General features: G+C 45.3%; 1 protein-coding gene across 2 annotated transcripts; it reads right to left on the bottom strand.

Moving 5' to 3' along the window:
- Positions 1–1,368: 1,368 nt before the first annotated feature.
- LOC100552417 (vomeronasal type-2 receptor 26) lies at positions 1,369–15,926 on the bottom strand. Of its 2 annotated transcripts, XM_016997559.2 has the most exons (3): positions 15,333–15,926; positions 3,842–3,968; positions 1,369–2,600 (listed from the first exon to the last, which is right to left on the bottom strand). In XM_016997559.2, exons 1-3 carry the CDS (start codon positions 15,618–15,620, stop codon positions 1,708–1,710), a joined length of 1,308 nt encoding a protein of 435 aa, XP_016853048.1. In that variant the 5' UTR covers positions 15,621–15,926; the 3' UTR covers positions 1,369–1,707. The 2 variants fall into 2 exon arrangements, with proteins under 2 accessions (XP_016853048.1, XP_062825537.1); XM_062969467.1 differs by lacking the exons at positions 1,369–2,600; positions 3,842–3,968 and adding an exon at positions 9,206–11,660.
- Positions 15,927–18,244: the final 2,318 nt, after the last annotated feature.

Here is an 18,244-nt window from a genome sequence, read left to right on the forward strand (position 1 = left end):
ATCCAGTCCAGTAAAATGGGAAAGAAAAGATAGAGAAAGAGGGTTTCAGATATATGTACCGTATATACTCGAAGATAAGCCGAGTTTTTCAACCCTTATTTACTAGGTCCCTCTTATCTGGGTTTTTTAATCTAATGTTTCTATCTTTATATTGCTGCTGCAGTCCCCCCGCCTATGAAGTTTGACTTATTTGTATTGTTGGTTGTTTGGTTGTTTGATATTATTACTGTTGTATTAACTTTTGTTTTAGCTTTTGTTTTATTACCTTATTGTGTTTTAACCTGTGTATATTGTGCTAATGTATTTGTGTTGTTACTTTTGTAACAATGTGAGCCGCCCGAGTCCCCGCGGGGAGATGGTGGTGGGGTATAAATAAAGTATTATTATTATTATTATTATTATTATTATTATTATTATTATTATTGAGCTGAAAAAGCCTCCCCCGGCTTATAATCGGATCAAGGTCAAGGCCAACAACAGAGCCTGCAGGCTATGGCTTGCAATATGTGATCTATTTCTCTCTTCTCCTCCCTTATCAGTGTTTTCTTTTGCAAAGCCTCCCTCGCTCTTAATCAAGGGAATGCTTTGAAAAGGGAAAGACACCCTTGCAAGTCAGGAACAAGAAAAATATATATTCATTAATCTTATGAAAGCATTTTCCCCTGAAATATTTGTTAAACTCTCCTACAGATATATAGGCATTAACCCCTTGCAAGCTTTTGCCATCTCTATGTACCTTTATGTTTGCATCTATCTAAATACATTAATTTTATATACGAATTTCCCCTCATATGTTTGCAGGTCTTTGCAAATCCTTTATACATATAGATCCATGTACCTGTGTATCTGTAGCCATACATATACATTGTTTTTATATATGAATTTACCCTCATATGTTTGCAAGTCTCTGCAAATATCTATAAAGAGAGATGTCCGGATAGATATTAATATATTCTTACCTACCTATATATAGAGCTTGGAAATATTACAGGGGGGAAATGAACACACAAATATATATAGACATGTCATATATATATATATATATATATATATATATATATATATATATATATGGCTTGCAAATATTGTAGGGGAAATACACACACACACACAGGATTTGCAAATGTTTCAGGGGGAAATGCATATGTGAAATTAGTATCTATAATTATCATCATCATCATCATTTAATTACTTATTAATCTCCCTCCATCCACAATGCTCTAGGCGATTTACAAGATAAAATTATTAAGATTGCAGCACTGGGGATCCTGAGGATTTGAGTGTTGCCTGAAGTAATGGCTGATCTCAAAGGTGTGCAGACAGGCAAATACAGGCATTCCAATATCTGAAGAGAAAACCCCAAAGTACTCTAACAAGAACAATTTTATTCCTTACCTGCCCCTCCTCGTGGCTTGAGGCAGGTTACAACATCGTTAAAAACACAAAATCATGTAAAACGTTCTATAAAATACATATATTAAAGCATATTTCTACGAACACATACTAGACCCTTGGGACTTTGAGTGTGCCTCTAATAAATGCTGGGCAACAAGAAGCATATTGTATAGAAAAGGGCAACCAAAATGATCAAATGTCCCTTCCCAGCCAAACATCCCCGCAGCCTCCATAGTAAAACATTTCTAAGACAGTAACGGTTTCTAAAAATTACTAATATGTATATGAATTGTCAATACAAATTGTCATGTTTTAGTTCTTGAGGTGTTCCTTTGTGTTCAGGTCCGGCCGGAGGAGAATGATGTAGCTCTTGGGGAGGAAGATCCCAACCAGGAGCCCAGCGCCGGAGGCCAGGATGGAGAAGACCTGCACGGCCACCAGGTACTTCCCCTTGGTGCTCAGGTAGGTGGGCACGAAGGAGACCCAGACGCTGCAGAAGACCAGCATGCTGAAGGTGATCAGCTGGGCCTCGTTGAAGGACCCCGGCAGCTTCCGAGCCAGGAAGGCCACCGTGAAGCAGACCCCGGCCAGGAAGCCCAAGTAGCCCAGGGCAGCGTAGAACATGGCCGGCGACCCTGGGTTGCACTTCAGGAGGATCTCCCCAGGCTGGGAGTGCATGTCGGAGTCCGGGAAGGGAGGGGAAAGGCCCAGCCAGAGGGAGCAGATGAGAACCTGGACCGAGGAACAGGAAAGGACAATGGCGTTGGCCAAGGTCTTCCCCAGCCACCTCCTGGCCCTGTTCCCTGGACTTGTGGCCAGGAAGGCCAGCACCACGGTGATGGTTTTGGCCAAGAGGGAAGAGACAGCCACTGAGAAGATGACATTGAAGGCTATTTGTTGAAGAAGGCAGGTTGCTTCACTTGGCCGGCCAATGAAGAGGAAAGAGGACAAGAAGGAAAGCAGGAGAGAGACCAGGAGAACGTAGGAGAGGTCCCGGTTGTTGGCTTTGACAATGGGAGTTTCTTGGTTTGTAATGAAGACCCCCAAAACAATGCATGTGGTTATGGACAAGAGGAGGGCAATGGAAACCAGGATGTTCCCCAGAGATTCCTCATAGGACAGGAAGGTGATGTCCTTGGGGATGCATTGGCTTTGGTCTTTGTTTGGATGCTGATCTGGTGGGCATTTGTTGCATGTAGCTGCATCTGCATATATGAAGAGAAAAAGGTATCACACACCATAGAATCAGAGAATAACAGAGCTCGCAGAGACCACATGAGCCATCTAGTCCAACCCCTGCTATTAAGGAAAAGCATAATCAGAGCACCCCTGACCGATGGCCATTGAGACCCTTTTTTAAAGCCTCCAAAGAAGGAGCTTCCACCACACTCCCTTCAAGCTATCAGAAAAGGTCATGGACTTGGAAGGGCAGCTAAGAAGGATCCAGATAAGATATTAAGGTGTCCCAGTATTTGTGTTTCTTAATTGCCATCAAGTTGACTTCTGTCAACCCTCCAAATGGGAAACCTCCAAGTCACCTTGTAATCAACAGCCCTGCTCAGGTCTTAACAGACTCAGGGCAGCTGGGGGATAGAACCATCAAAGCCACAGTATTTCTGATTTCTCTGTATGATTGTGAAATCTAGAAAGCCTTAGAGGACAAGAATAACCTATATTGGAATGTGGTGCTGGAGGAGAGGTCTGTAGCTAGTGGACCCTTAAAACACAAATAGCTGGGTCCTAAAAGAAATCAAGCCTGAACTCCCACAAGAAGCTAAAATGCCTAAACTGAAGGTAGACTTGATTGGACATGGCACGAAACAACATGGCTCCTTAGAAAAGACAATAATCATTGATAAAGTTGAAGGCAATGACGTTGGGAGGGGGACTGAACTGAAGGCGGATGTGCTTCATCAAGGAAGCCATGGCTGTCCTGGGTCTCGGAAGTCAGGGGACTGACAGAATCAGCAAATAATAACCACAAAAAGTGGTCTATTGGCCCATCTCTGGGAGATGTTGACTTATAAGATGAATACTGCTCAATCTCAAGGGAGTGAGGAGAGTGGCCTACGTGTTCATAGATATGGAAAATAGAGATCACTCGAGAAGCGGCTGAGGGAACAGAGTGGGTTTAGGCTGGAGAAGAGTGGGTGAAGAGGGGCGTAAGAAGCATGTTTAAATATCTGGATGGATGTTATATTGAGCCAGCTCGTTTTCTGCTACTCCAGAGACTAGGGGACAATGCAGCCATGGATTTAATAAGTAGGGAAAATATGCCACCTAAACATGAGGAAGAACTTCCTGAGGATTAGACCACTGATGGGCCGTGGAATGTGAATGTGCAGTGGAGTCTCCTTTGTTGGTTTGTTAATCAAAACTGGGTAGGACTTAGGTAGGATTTCAGTTCTTCCCTAGGGGTCCGTTCTAACGCCAGGCTTTCACCAACCTTCTTGAGTGGAGATGGTCCCTTCTGGGCAGGGAAGACAGTCATAACAGCAAATGAGCTCTCCTTCACGAATTGCCTTGAGAAACCCTGGGCGGCAGCTCTCCACACATCTGGAACCAGGGAGGCTCTGGAAGAGCAAGAGGGAAATGTGTGAGGAACATGACAAGGATGAAGTAGGACCTAATAATATAATATTATAATAATAATAATAATTTTATTCTTATACCCCGCCCCATCTCCCCGAAGGGACTCGGGGCGGCTTACATGGGGCCAAGCCTGAACAGAACAATAAAAACAAGACAAGAAAACCAAGAAAACCAATAATCAAACCATAAAAAGAAGTCATAAAAACCACATACAAGATAAAATGTTAAAATCATGGATTAGGTTCAAAGAATCTAGGTGCTAAGTGCTAAGAGTGCAAATAAATCATATCATCAAGGGAAGGAAGTCACTCAGCTGTAATGGCTATAAAGTGCCATTATAATGCTGGAGAAGGCATTCACTGTAATGGACAGCTGGTCGATGATACAGAGATCAGTCATCAAAAGCCTCCCAGAAAAGCCAAGTCTTCAGGCTCGTCCGAAAGGAGAGGAGGGTAGGGGCCTGCCTAATCTCCCCGGGGACCGCGTTCCAGAGCCGGGGGGCCACGATGGAGAAGGCCCTCTCTCTCGTCCCCACCAGCCGAGATTGTGAAGGTGGTGGGAGCGAGAGAAGGGCCTCCCCCGACGAGCGAAGAGGTCATGCAGGTTCATAGGGGAAAATACGGTCTCGAAGGTAGGTGGGTCCCAAACCATTTAGGGCTTTGTAGGTGATAACCTGCACCTTGAATTGGGCCCGGAAAATAAACGGCAGCCAGTGGAGCTTCTTAAACAGTGGCGTTGTAATTTGCTCCAGTTAGAAACCTGGCTTCTGAGCGTTGTACTAGTTGTAATTTCTGGGCCGTCTTCAAAGGCAGCCCCACATAGAGTGCATTGCAGTAATCCAATCTAGAGGTATGGACCACCATGGCCAGATCTGATTTCGCAAGGTATGGTCGCAGCTGGCACACAAGTTTTAATTGTGCAAAGGCCCTCCCGGCCACGGCCGACACCTGAGCTTCAAGTGTCAGCGCCAAGTCCAGGAGGACCCCCAAGCTGCGGACCTGCGCCTTCAGGGGGAGTGCAACCCCGTCAAGCACAGGTTGCCACCCAATGCCCCAATCAGACATATGACTGACCTGGAGGACCTCTGTCTTGTCAGGATTAAGTTTCAGCTTGTTCACCCTCATCTAGGCCAACACAGCAGCCAGACACTGGTCCAGTATCCGAGGGGCTTCCTTGGATTTAGGTGGAAAAGAGTAGTAGAGTTGGGTGTCATCTGCATAGAGGTGGCACCAAACTCCAAAACTCCGGATGACCTCTCCCAACGGTTTCATGTAGATATTAAAAAGCATGAGAGACAAAATAGAACCTTGCGGGACCCCATAGGTCAATGGCCAGGGATCTGAGCAGGAGTCCCCCAGCTTCACCAACTGAGAGTGACCCTCCAGGAAGGACTGAAACCACTGCAGAACAGTGCCCCCAAGACCCATCCCGGAGAGCCGCCCCAGAAGGATACCATGGTCGATGGTATCGAACGCCGCTGAGATGTCCAAGAGAACCAGCAGGGTCACACTCCCCCTGTCCAGTTCTCTGCAGAGGTCATCCACCAAGGCGACCAAAGCCGTCTTGGTACTGTAACCAGGTCTGAAGCCAGACTGCGATTGGTCCAGAAAATCAGTGTCTTCCAAGAATCCCTGGAGCTGAGAGGCAACCACCCGCTCCAAGACCTTGCCCAAAAAAGGAAGGTTAGAGATTGGTCTGTAATTATTTAGATTGGCCAAATCCAAAGAGGCCTTCTTCAAAATAAGGCCTTACTATAGCTTGTTTTAGACAAGATGAAAATTTGCCCTGCTTATTTATTTCGTGTCAAAAGCATTGTACAACAAATACATTTCAAATAATGGAAATAAAAAAAAAATCACAAGCAACTAAATAGTTTTGGACCAAAAGCGGGCAACAGCAACCGCATTGTCTGTAGCTTTAAACAACTCCTCCTCCGTACATGAGGCAGGGCATTGTGGGCAAGCATACATATGCGGAGTTGTTTGTTCAGCTCCACAGTCACACAAGGTGGAGGATTCCTTCAGGTAGTGCCACCTTGCCAAGTTGTCTTTTGATCTGCCCACTCCTCTTCTGAGTCTGTTCAGGGACTTCCAAGTTGCCCATTCCTGGTTTGCCCCTGGAGGAAGGAAGACCCTCTTGGGGGGCCATCCAGTTAGAATTGCCAGGTTTAGATGCCCAGAGGGACACCCTTGCTGTTGCTGGGGGGACATCAAGAGGAGTGGTGGTTCTCATGAAGCCCTTCCTTGATTTGAGTCTGGTGGGAGGAGGGTGATAGCCATGCAGTGGGTGGCTTTCACAATGTTCGACCTTTTTTCTCTCACCGTTAGCAGCAACTTCCCGTCGCACGTCAGGAGGGGCAATGCCAGCTAACTTGTAGAGTTTATCAACAGGTGTAGGTTTAAGGCATCCCGTGATGATTCTGCATGTTTCATTCAGTGCTATGTCCACCTGCTTTGCATGGGCAGACTTGTGCCAAACAGGACAGGCATACTCTGCAGTTGAGAAAGACAAGGCCAGGGCTGATGTTCTTATCACTTGTGGGTCTGCACCCCATGCACTGCCAGTCAGTTTCCGCAGGATGTTATTGCGTGCAGCTACTTTGTGCTTGGTGTTCATGCAGTGTTTCCTATATGTTAGTGTTCAGTCTAAGGTGACACCAAGGTATTTAGGATGGAAACAGTGTTCGAGCTCTTGGCCTTCCCAAGTAACTTTCAGTTTCCTGTTGGCTTCGCGGTTACGTAGGTGGAAAGCACACACTTGTGTCTTGGCAGGGTTAGGCTTCAGGTGGTTCTCTTTGTAGTAGCTGGAGAGATCTTTCAAGGCATTAGTGAGTTGCTTTTCAACTGTTTCAAAATCTTTTGCTTGTGTTGTAAGGCCAAGGTCATCAGCATATATAAAGCTCTTTGTGAGAGGTGGTTGTGGCTGATCGTTCGTGAAGATGTTAAATAAGGTCGGTGCAAGAACGCTGCCTTGGGGTAAACCATTCTTTTGCCTCCTCCATCTGCTTTTCTGGCCCTGAAACTCCACATAGAAGCTGCGGTTTTCTAAGAGGGTCTGGACAGTTTTTGTAAAGTCAAAGTCCCGGGTGATATGGTAGACTTTATGCAGTATTTTTCTATGTTGCACCGTGTCATAGGCTGCCGTAAGGTCCACAAAAACTGTTCCCGTAATGCAGCCTTTCTCATAGCCTTCCTCGATATGTTCAGTCAGATGAAGAATTTGACCTGTACAGTACAACCCCAAAAAGCATTGGATTTGCCCTGCTTCAAAGAGGCGTTAATTATCATCACAAACCAATCTGCTAAACCATCACTGGCCTGTTTTAAAAGCCAGGATGGGCAAGGATCAAGGGCGCAGGTGGTTGCCCTCACCTCCCCAAGGACCTTGTCCACGTCATCAGGCTGAACAAGCTGAAACGAATCCCACAAGCTCAGACAGACAGATGCCTCAGTTACCTCCGTAGGCACTGCAACAAGGCCGGGCATCCAAGTCGGAACGAATCTGAGCGACTTTATCTGCAAAATGGTGAGCGAACTTGCTACACCAAGTTACCGAGTTGTTAGGTGACCCCCCAGCCTGAGGAGGATGGAGGAGCTCCCCAACAACCCGAAACAGCTCTGAAGATCTATTCGTTGCAGACGCGATGCGAGCAGTCGAGAAAACCTTCCTGGCTGCCCGCAATGCCACGGAGTAAGCTCTAATAGCGGCTTTAGCCCGTGCTCGGTCAGGTGCATCACGAGTTGTTCGCCAGCGGCACTCTAGTCTCCTTCTCGTACGCTTCATCTCCGCCAACTCCCCAGTAAACCAGGGGGTCGGGGCAACTCCACGCAGCGAGAGGGGACGTTTGGGAGCGATTGTGTCTATTGCCCTGGACATCTCGCTATTGTAGCGATCAACCAAGGCATCGACAGGATCGTCAGCCTCCGTGACAGATAGAACTCCAAGAGACCTCAGGAATCCATCAGGATCCATAAGCCTCCTGGGGCGGACCATCTTAATGGGTCCCCTACCCCTGGGGAGGTTTGAGGACACGGTAAGTCTTAAACTGATCAGATGATGGTCGGACCATGACAATGGAAGAATAATTTGCTCTTCCACCCCAAACAAACCACCGCCCGCAACAAACACCAGGTCGAGTGTGTGCCCAGCTTGATGAGTGGGACCCAAGATTACTTGGGACAGCCCCATGGTCGTCATGGCGGCCATGAATTCTTGCGCTGCGCCTGTCAAGGTGGACTCAGCGTGAATGTTGAAGTCACCCAGCACCAACAGGCACTGGGAACCTAACACCACGCTAGAGACCACCTCTGCTAGCGCAGACAGGGAGACTGCTGTGTCGCAGGGTGGACGGTACACCAGCAGAATCCCCAAACTGTCCCGGGTACCTATCTTCAAGTGGAGACATTCAAACCCAGCAGATTGCAGGACGGGGCATCTGACCAGGGTGATGGACTGCCGAAAGACTACCGCAACCCCACCTCCCCGCCCCCCAGACCTGGCCTGCTGATGCACCCCACCCAGCTCGTCCAACCAGGTCTTGGTGATGCAAGCCAGATCCGCTTGCTCATCCAGGATAAGATCCTGGATAACTGAAGATTTCCCCTTAACGGGTCTGGCGTTAAGCAGCAGGACCTTCAGCCCAGAGGGGCTGTCGTGGAGGCTACCACACCTAACCTTCTCCAGGGTCGCAAGAACAGTATTGCGCTTCTCCCTGGGAATACGTCGGCCGCACCTCCACCTCCCCCACACGACCTCGATGGAACCCTCCCCTATCTGGTCCCCACCCTCCAAGGATCCTAACTGCATTGGAGCAATATTAAAAGGGCCTAGTCAGCTCCCTGAATTCAAAGGGCTGCAAGGATCTCTATCTTGTGTAGTATCTAGAGAAGGGGGATGGACCCAACCACTCCTGCTCGTCTGAGCTTGTTTCCCCCCACAGATGTCATCTATTCTGATGCTTTGCAGCTTGGAAAGGACTTTAGGTCAGAGGAAGGGCTGTCTCCACCGTAGCACCTCTAAGATCAAGATCTAACAGTGTCATGAGCCTTGAGATTTTGCAGGACCACATTTTTCAGGCTCTCCAGTCTCTGAATTGTCCATTACCAAGGATTCTGGGAGTTGCAGTCCAACACATGAGGTGCTGGAAAGTGTTCTGCTTTACTGCTGACTTTCCTGTCAGGAGTATATAACATTAAATAGATGGAGCTCCTCACCTTATTAACCCCTTCAAGCCACATGATGGCGCTCTCCTCAATTGTGAGTCTTTGTTCCAGCGATTCCTGCCTCTCTAAACTCCCAAATTTAATTTTCTCAGTGCTTTTATTTGGCCACACTATTGTGCCTTGAATGTCAAAGTTGGCCGACAGTTCTCTGTTCTCCTCCACATACACCCCATCCATGGAAGAGTTGTAAACTCCGAAATTGCTCAGGAATCGATCCAGCTGGAAGGACAGTGAAAAGCAGCAAGTGAAAGCGCTGGTGGGCTTCTGCTGTCTTAAACAATAAAGTATTTTTGGGAACAACAAGAGTTTCATTGCAACAAATAGTCTACAGAAATTCCTGACAACTTCTTTGCAGCAGCATGACACAATGGAGCCATGGGTACAACATCAGAAACAGAGATTCCACCTAAACATTGGGAAAACATTAGGAAGACCTTCCAGGTGGTGAGATCTGTTCAGCTGTGGACTACACCGCTTCCTGGGAGTCCAGTGGCATTTCTTTCTCTTGAGATGTTTAAGCATAAGCTGATTGGTCATTGGTTTTGAATGCTTGGATTGTGTCTTTAAGTCTGATAGAAGGGGTCTGGTGTGATTTCTACTACCTCAAGAACTGCGCGTTCAGGATTCCAGCATGTAGTTGTGAATACAGAGAATGTGTATTTCATTTTGATCGCTATTCAAGATACCCGCATTAGCTCCTGATTGGCTCATAAACTTATTTTATGGGCTTAATGTCCTGGCTCTGATGGATACAATGCAGTTAGTTCAGATACACAATGGGTGCATTAGGTGATGGCCATCTCAATGGGTGTCATTGGTTGGATCTGGCTTGAGGCATGGAACAGGAACCCCTCCCAGATCATATCAGGCAGAACAGGAAAAAAGGACCCTCAGTTCCAACGTAAGCCCCACTGTGTGTTTCCCTCATGTTCCCTAGTTCATTGTGAAAGGATTATGATAATTTTACGGATTTGTCTCATAAAGTCCAGGGTGTTTTGGGCAACATTCCAAATCAATTCATGAAAGGTTACTACAGGACAAAGACTCCCACCCTTGCTGTATGTCCCAATCTAGAAATTCATAATTTAGGATCTGATTTTTCAATAACAGGGTGGGACTGAATGGCCTTGGGGATCCCTTCCAACTCTAGAACTCCAACAGGAATGTCCAGAGAAAGGCATTTCCCCCTTTATTTCTTTTTCCCAAAAAAACTTGGTTTAATCGGCAGGATAGCTTTTTGTCAAGAGCACCCAGGTTGCACGGCCATTCAATAACTCCTTAAAAAACTGCAGAGAAAGAGGCTCCATTAGACTCCAAAGCAGCACATTCATTATTGAACAGCTCTTCTTACCATCAAGAAATCCTTCCAAATGTCAAGGTGCTATCTATTTACTTTCCATTCGAATTCATTGTTCCATGTCTAGAGCAGCAGAAAACATGTTTCTCAATATGACATCCTTTAAATATGGCTATCATGTCCCTGTCCCTGATCCAAGATTAACATTCCCAGCTCCCTCAGTCGCTCCACATAGGGCCTGGCTTCCAAACCTTTGATCATGTTTTTTGCCCTTCTCTACTGGTCAATATCCTAAGATTCCGTCTATAGTTCTGGGCAAACATGGGATGGATTAAAAAAAAGGGGGATACCTGCCATGGATGCAGTTCTGGAAGGTCCAAATTGTCTGCTCTGCGGCATCTTCTCATGTTCTTCGATGTGGATGACATTGCTGCATGGACAGCATAAGCGACAGCCAGGGCACTGTGGTAAATACTGTAGCTTTCTGGGGTCAGGCTGTATTCAAGAACATTTAGAGGCATATCTCCTTTCTGTTTGCACCTTCCTCGTCCCTTCACAGATAGCTCGTGTTTTGAATAAGTGCAGTCAAAAAACTCCACCTCGTAAGAAAATAAGTGTTTTTCATTCACTTGTTCGTATTTTGGCCTCCTCTTCATCTGGATTGCAAACGAAAAGAACCAATGGCCCTGCCGGGATTCAGAGGCATCCATGGAGAACAGTACGCTGAGGTCCCACAAAACTGTGGTGATCCAGACTTTCCCCACAGTGGAGTCCAGCAAGTGTTCAAGTAAACGCTTTAAAAGGAATAGTCCGCTCGAGATGGATCGTTTCTCTCCATAGAAGATAAACACTTTGACTTGTCTCCATAGGAAATGGAAGCCAGTGGTGAGCGTCACTTTAGGCACATTCATTTCAGGGAGACTTTGTGAGATGGCCACACAGATGCCATGAGAGGTGAGCAGAGGCTTCAGGATACGCATGAACCTTTCCCCATTGTCGTTGTCTGGAGCAAAGAGGCCAATCCAGGTCCACCCAAAATGCTGGAGGAGTTGGACAATCCCTGGATAGAGGATCTCTTCTTTGGGGACCATTCGGTAGAAAAAGGGGAAGAGAGCATTATGTTCAGAGTCCCTGGAGGTGACATCATAGCTGACCTAATTAGGAAGAAAAGAACCAATGGGTTCCACCAATTATATATCCTCCATCCAGCCATCCATCAATTTATAAACCCATCCCTCCATTTTTCCCTCCATCCATTTACCAATATGATGTGCAGATTTCATAAATGTAGATATGTATGTTTTGATTGAACTGTATGGAAGGAAGGAATGAGAGCTAATAATTTTGGAAACACCAGCCTGAAGATTGAGGCCTGCAATGACTAACTCCCTACTTGCTGAACTGTAATTAAAAATTGCTGATAAGAACTGTGACTGTGATAAGAGAAATGTCTACATCTGTTTACATCTGTCAACATTTGCTGACCACAAACCGGATTAACTCTAAAAGAAATCATCATTGTTTACATTTGTCAAAAACTATTATCTTTGAAGTCAGACCCAGAGCACAATGGTTCGTTACCTGAAGACAAACATCTGTGTCAAGAGGAGAAGACTCAAGATAATTTCAAATGGACAATTATTTACTACATCATCAGAATCCATAGATATAAAAATGTACTGTTCATTTTAGGACCAAGTAAACAACAAAACCACTGGACCAAATGACACCAAATTTGGGCACAAAATGCCTACCAACCCAATGAGTGACCACCATGAACAAAATCATAAGCACACAGTGACAAAGACTTAAAAACCCCCCAAAGAAGGAAGATGATACAGTGCAAATGCTACAAAAACTCCCCTAGCCCCGCCTCCTCCTGCACATGGGGAAAAAACCCCGCCGAGGGCATTTAGATGAGACCCACCCCAGAGGCAAGAAAGCTCCCCCAATCCTGCCCTCTACGAGGGGGCACCTAGCTGATCACCAGCCTGTCACTGTCTGTCAGAGGCTCATGCCACTCCATAAGTGTGAAGGGACACTTTTCACCTTTTGTTCTGTCATGCGCTGGGCCTGTAGCTATTGTCTTTGTATAGGACGTATACTTTATGCCCAGCAGGAAGCCAGGGCGCCTCAAAGAGAGGTTCTTGAGGATTTTTCTGAAAAGGATAGTCCTTTGAGTCTTTAATGAGATAACAAAGTCTTTATTATTGAACAAATAATAAAACTTCAAGGAGTCAAACAACACTTCAAGGTTTCCTTAATAAACTGTTGGCCTTTTAGGTCTTGTCCCCAAGGGACAGATAATTGGCTTTGGATAACTGTGCTTTCTCTATAAGAAGAAAACCCCCTTATAACCTCTCCCAGGCTGTCTATTATATGGGCCTAGCTGATGTGGGACCCACTACCGATTCCAAATGTGTCTGGGTATCGAGTGGACCTACCAACCAAGGCTTGCAGATGTTTCAGCTGGGGTTCCGTGGATCTGTGGTGCGGTTCCCTCTCCGAGGTTTCTTTGGAAACTTTAGGGCTGTTTCCCTCAGGAGCAGTGAGGCTGAGAGGCTGGGAGGGAGGAGGGAGAAAAGGAAAGGCGATCGCTCTCCTCTCTCTCTCTGCTCTTGGTGCATGCAGAGCCTCAGTCTCCTGCTTTGGAGATGTCTCTCCAACCCAGCCTAGTTTCCAAATCAGTGTGGGAAAAGGGCTCATGATTGGAAGGAATTGGGGGGGGGGGGGGGGAGAGAGAGAGAGAAGCCAAAGCAGCAGGCTGAGCTTGGGAAAGGGAGCCGGGGCTGGCAAGTGGGGAGGGGGGCTGGCTGCTTTCTGTCATCTCCTGACCTGGCCAGGTGGACGGAGGACCTCCCCCCTTTCTTCCTGCACACACACACTTTGCTCCAGATCCTCTCTCTCTCCCTTCTCCCTTTCTTTTTCACCCCCACACACTCTCTCTTCCTCCTCCTCCTCCTCCTCCTCCTCCTCCTGCTTTTACGTCTGACAGACTTGCAGCAACTTGCATTTCTGGCCTCTTTCTTCTTAAGAGGCTATCCAGCCCAGCCCCTTTCTGCTAGGCTGGAAGGCACAGCCAAGCCTTCCCAACACAGACCACCCAGCTCCAGGTGAGATTCTAGAGACAATTTACCAATACCAGTGTTTAGCAAACTTTGGTTTTCCAGTGTTGCCATTCCTCTAGGCTCACTATGGGATTCTACAGTATATCAGTGTGTTCCCAATTCTGATCCTCCAGGTGTTTTGGATTTCAAAAATGATGTTTTGTTGCTTAATTTGTAAAACCATAATGTGAGTCAAGCACTGAAAGGGTTAAATAAGCTAGTGTCGTCCTAAGGACAGTGAGTAGGCCAAAGCCTATTAGAGTTGGTGGGCCAAAATTAGTACCCTGAGGAGTGTGAGAAGATCTCAGTATGAGAAGGACTAGGGTAAGAAGCTTTGGTTTGAGGGCCTCATGTCTGAAGCTCCAGTGTGAAGGCTGCTGTGTGTAAAGCTCCTGTATGCAGCTCCTGTGTAAGTTTGGTGTGAGAGGAGGCTCTATGAGAATGAAGCTGTTTATCTGCATGAGAAAGAAGCCCAACATGGAAGCAAAGAAAGAAGTATGAAGAGTTTTATTTGTGTTATGGAAACCTTGTTCTTGTAAATAGTGCTACCATATTAATTTGCTGCAAAGAAAAGCCTCCCAAGGAAGAGATAATATTGGTCTGTGTGTTTTTGTTCTTTTTATCACTTGTGACTACCTGTGCTGGGTCACACTGCTGCTAATAAGTTATTCTGCTGTGCATTTATGGGGAGGGTCTTTTGTTAATACGCCCACTCGCCCCACAAGGAGCACACATAGAGCCATTATTGGACAAGAATGCGTTTAAAGTCTCTGCCTGCCTTCACTTCCTGGTGAGTCTTTTTTTAAAATATATTTTTTATTGAAGCTTTACCTTATAATTTATAATTTATTTATTTACAGTATTTATATTCCGCCCTTCTCACCCCAAAGGGGACTCAGGGCGGATTACAATGAACACATATATGGCAAACATTCAATGCCAACAGACAAACAACATACATTAGATAGACTCAGAGGCATTTTTAACATTTTTCCAGCTTCACAATTCCGGCCACAGGGGAAGCTGTTGCTTCACCGTCCAGTAGTGGCTGTACTTCCTCATTCCTTTCCTCATGTTTTGCTGGCAGTTTTATGGTGTTGTAAATTAGCCTCCCGCATAAAGCATCCCTAAATTTCCCTAATTGACAGATGCAACTGTCTTTCGGGGCTGCATAGGTCAACAGCAAGCCGGGGCTATTAATCGTCGGAGGCTTAACCCGACCCGCCACAGCTGGCTAGTATATCTTATAAGTATAATTAATTTACTTATAAGATAGAGTAAATTAACATCAAAAGAGTGAGAACATTTGATTGTATAGAAAGTAGGAAAACTGCGATTAAAAAAGGATCAAAAATTAATCTTTAATCTGGAACTTTGATTGTTAGCATAATGCTCGCCAGGCAGAACTCTCTCATTTAATTACAGTCTAAAGTTTGATATCAACAGGGCTGAATAGTACCATAGAATTGTGAAAGAGGACCTAGAAAATTCTCAGAAGGGAAATATTCTTATCAGATGTAGACACACAAACCTGCAAAAACCAGTCCCATGGAGGCTATACTGTATATAATTATTACCATTTCAAATTTCATTGCAATACAAAAGTCAACCGTGTATGACAGAACATGTTATTAAAAGCCCTTTCATGCAATTGCAATAGATAAAAGAGAGCTTTCAATCAATATCACTTGCACCACCACCCTTTTCCCAATTCCATACCTGTGGGATCTTGTAGATGCTCAGAATATTTGAAACATGGCCTGAGATTTCGGAGTTGGCCCCTTCTAGAACGGCCAGCGGTTCCTTCTGCCTCCCGCATCGGTAGTTGGGGATGCTTCTCTGCCCGGGGGAGAGCAAGTCCAGCATGGCGTCGTAGGTGATCCTGGGGTGGAAATAGTTCTCGTAAACATTGTAGCCCAGGGTTGCGTTGGGGAAAAGCCGGGGGTCCTGGCTGACCTCCTCCATGGCGAAGAAGAAGGTCAGATAGTTGGTGTTCATTCTAGCCATCCTTCAAAACAAAACAGATGTGTTCCATTGTCATTATCTGAAAGTGACCTAGGAATTGTGGTAGATCACGAGCTGAAGATGAGTGTAGAGTGTGATACGACAGTTAAAGCCCAATGTAATTCCTGGCTCCGTCCATAGGAATCTAGTGTCTAGGTCGAGGGAAGTCATAGTCCCACCTTCTTCTGGTTTGGTCAGGGCTCGCCTGGAAAAACCTTGAGTCCTGTTCACATAGGCCCAGGTGGAAGTATTCTACCAAAAAGGAACTATCTCAGCCTGTAATCTGATTATTCAGCTCTAAAGCGAAGGAAATCCTTGACATTTTGGTCAAAATGAGGCTAGAAACCCCCTCATTTGTATATATTTTAATTAGCTCTAAAATGTTGTATGATGCAATGGATGGAAATAACCAGATCGGGCCACGAGATGGTGCTGCCATCTCAAAAATCACTAAAGCTCCTGATTCCCAAAAACTAAAGTGCAAAAAAGGAAGACTTAACATTTCAACCCTTGGACATTTGTTATGGAAGACTTTAGCATGGCCCAAAATTTAGCATGAGCCAAAATTGTAGAATTTTATTTTGAAAACAGATAGTTTGCGTACTGCTGAGAAACATATTTGGAGGATGTATACAGTGATACTTTGACTTAAGAGTTTAATTCCTACTGTGACCAAGCTCTTAATTCAAAATGCTTTTATCTCAAACTGAATGTTCCCATTGAAATGTTATTATTCCAGGCCCCCGACACCCACCCCCATTTTGTTATGTGTTTTTAAGTTTAAAAAATGCATTTTCGAAATAACAAATAATGTATAAATGTGTATTTCCACAGAATGACAACAAAGGAAAGATCAACTTTAAAATGGCAGAAGCACAAAGTTGTGGCAAGAAAGCACCAAGAGAAGAGGCAGAAGCATCACTTTCTTCATACTGTACTCATTCTAGCCTCCCTCCTCCTCTTGCTCTCTCTCTTTCTCTCTCTTCAGGAAGCTAAACATATTAGGAATAAAAACCACACAAAATCAGCTAACCCAAAGATCCTCAAAGCAGACAAGAGCAAAGCAGAAAGCCATCTCCCAAAGCGGACAAGGAGCACCCTTTGGGTTTGGCCAACGAACCAATTCCCAGTCCACTTGAGAGTAGTATTGCTTCGGTCACATTTTAGTAGGTTCTTTATGAGACAGAATGAGAAACCTTATCAAAATCCCTACTGAATGCTACGTCCACCGCATTCCCTTTAACTACCAATCATGGACTGGTCCATGAGGTCACGAAGAGTCGGAGACGACTAAACAACTGAGCAGCAACCAATCTTGTAATTCTATCCTCCTAAGAAAGAGATATGCTGGGGTGTCTTATTTTAGGGGAAACAGGGTAAAGTGACAATCTTTCAGCACTTGGAAAGGCATGCCATAGTCACAAAACGTCAACATGGGTCTCCCAAGAACAAGTTGTACCAGAACCAGCATATCTCTTTCTTAGGAGGATAGAATTACAAGATTGGTTGCTGCTCAGTTGTTTAGTCGTCTCCGACTCTTCGTGACCTCATGGACCAGTCCATGACTGGTAGTTAAAGGGAATGCGGTGGACGTAGCATTCAGTAAGGATTTTGATAAGGTTTCTCATTCTGTCTCATAAAGAACCTACTAAAATGTGACCGAAGCAATACTACTCTCAAGTGGACTGAGAGTAGTATCCCCAGAAAATAAGACCTAGTAGAGGTTTTGCTGAATTGCTAAATATAAGGCCTCCCCTGAAAGTAAGACCTAGCAAAGTTTTTATTTGGAAGCATGCCCGCTGAACAGAACACCAGAGCACGCAGGATCGGTAAATGTACGTACCATAGAGTGTTGTACATGGAAATAATGGTAGTAGCAAGAAATTCTTGATAGGATTCACAGTTTGGTTATGCTGGTTTGTGATGACAACTACTGTACAGTATATAATAAATGTTCCTTTTTTTGTTCAACAATTAATGTGAATTCTTCTTCATGGAAAAATAAGACATTCCCTGAAAATAAAACCTAGAGCATCTTTGGGAGCAAAAATTAATATAAGACACTGTCTTATTTTCGGGGAAACACGGTAATGATCTGCTTTTCAGGAATGGAAGGGTGACAAAGGCATCATCCTTCATAATTTCACTTTTCAATTCCAAATGTTCCAAGTGTTCTATTGTCATTTACAAGAAATCTTGTTTCAATGAGTAAGTATAAAAAAGTTATTGTATTCTTAAACGGTAGTATGACATTTGAGCATCCCCTTTGTATTAGTATCAGAATGACTTACCCTCTAAGGGCCATCCTCGGAGGCCAGGCGAAGGAATGTGGCATGACAACCGCAGTAATTTCAGGCAAGATGCCCCCCAGGAGGTAGTCTCCCTCCTTGTAGAAGTTGTAGGCTTTAAAGTCATCTTGCCTTAAATTCAGTGGGCACCTGGACTCTGGGCTGGTTCCTTGGGATGCAGAGACCAGCAGGCAAAGCCACAGCAGGAGCAGATGCGGCATGACGGCCTTGGAAGGATGGATGGATGGAGTCCCTCCTCGGAGGAAGCAACCAGGGAACTCCTTGCCGTTCAAGGTGAAGGACTGAGCGTGTTTTGCATTCAGGTCTAATCTGAAATTT

Source organism: Anolis carolinensis, chromosome 2, assembly GCF_035594765.1.
Source record: "Anolis carolinensis isolate JA03-04 chromosome 2, rAnoCar3.1.pri, whole genome shotgun sequence".
NCBI classification, from domain to species: domain Eukaryota; kingdom Metazoa; phylum Chordata; class Lepidosauria; order Squamata; family Dactyloidae; genus Anolis; species Anolis carolinensis.

Excerpts from the sequence above, each read along its gene's own strand:
- LOC100552417 (XM_016997559.2), bottom strand. The coding sequence starts at position 15,620 with ATGGCTAGAATGAACACCAACTATCTGACCTTCTTCTTCGCCATGGAG. Across the intron at positions 3,969-15,332 it reads GCATCTACAAGATCCCACAG|AGCCTCCCTGGTTCCAGATG; the intron begins GTATGGAATTGG and ends TTGCTCTTCCAG. Across the intron at positions 2,601-3,841 it reads GACCATCTCCACTCAAGAAG|ATGCAGCTACATGCAACAAA; the intron begins GTTGGTGAAAGC and ends TCATATATGCAG.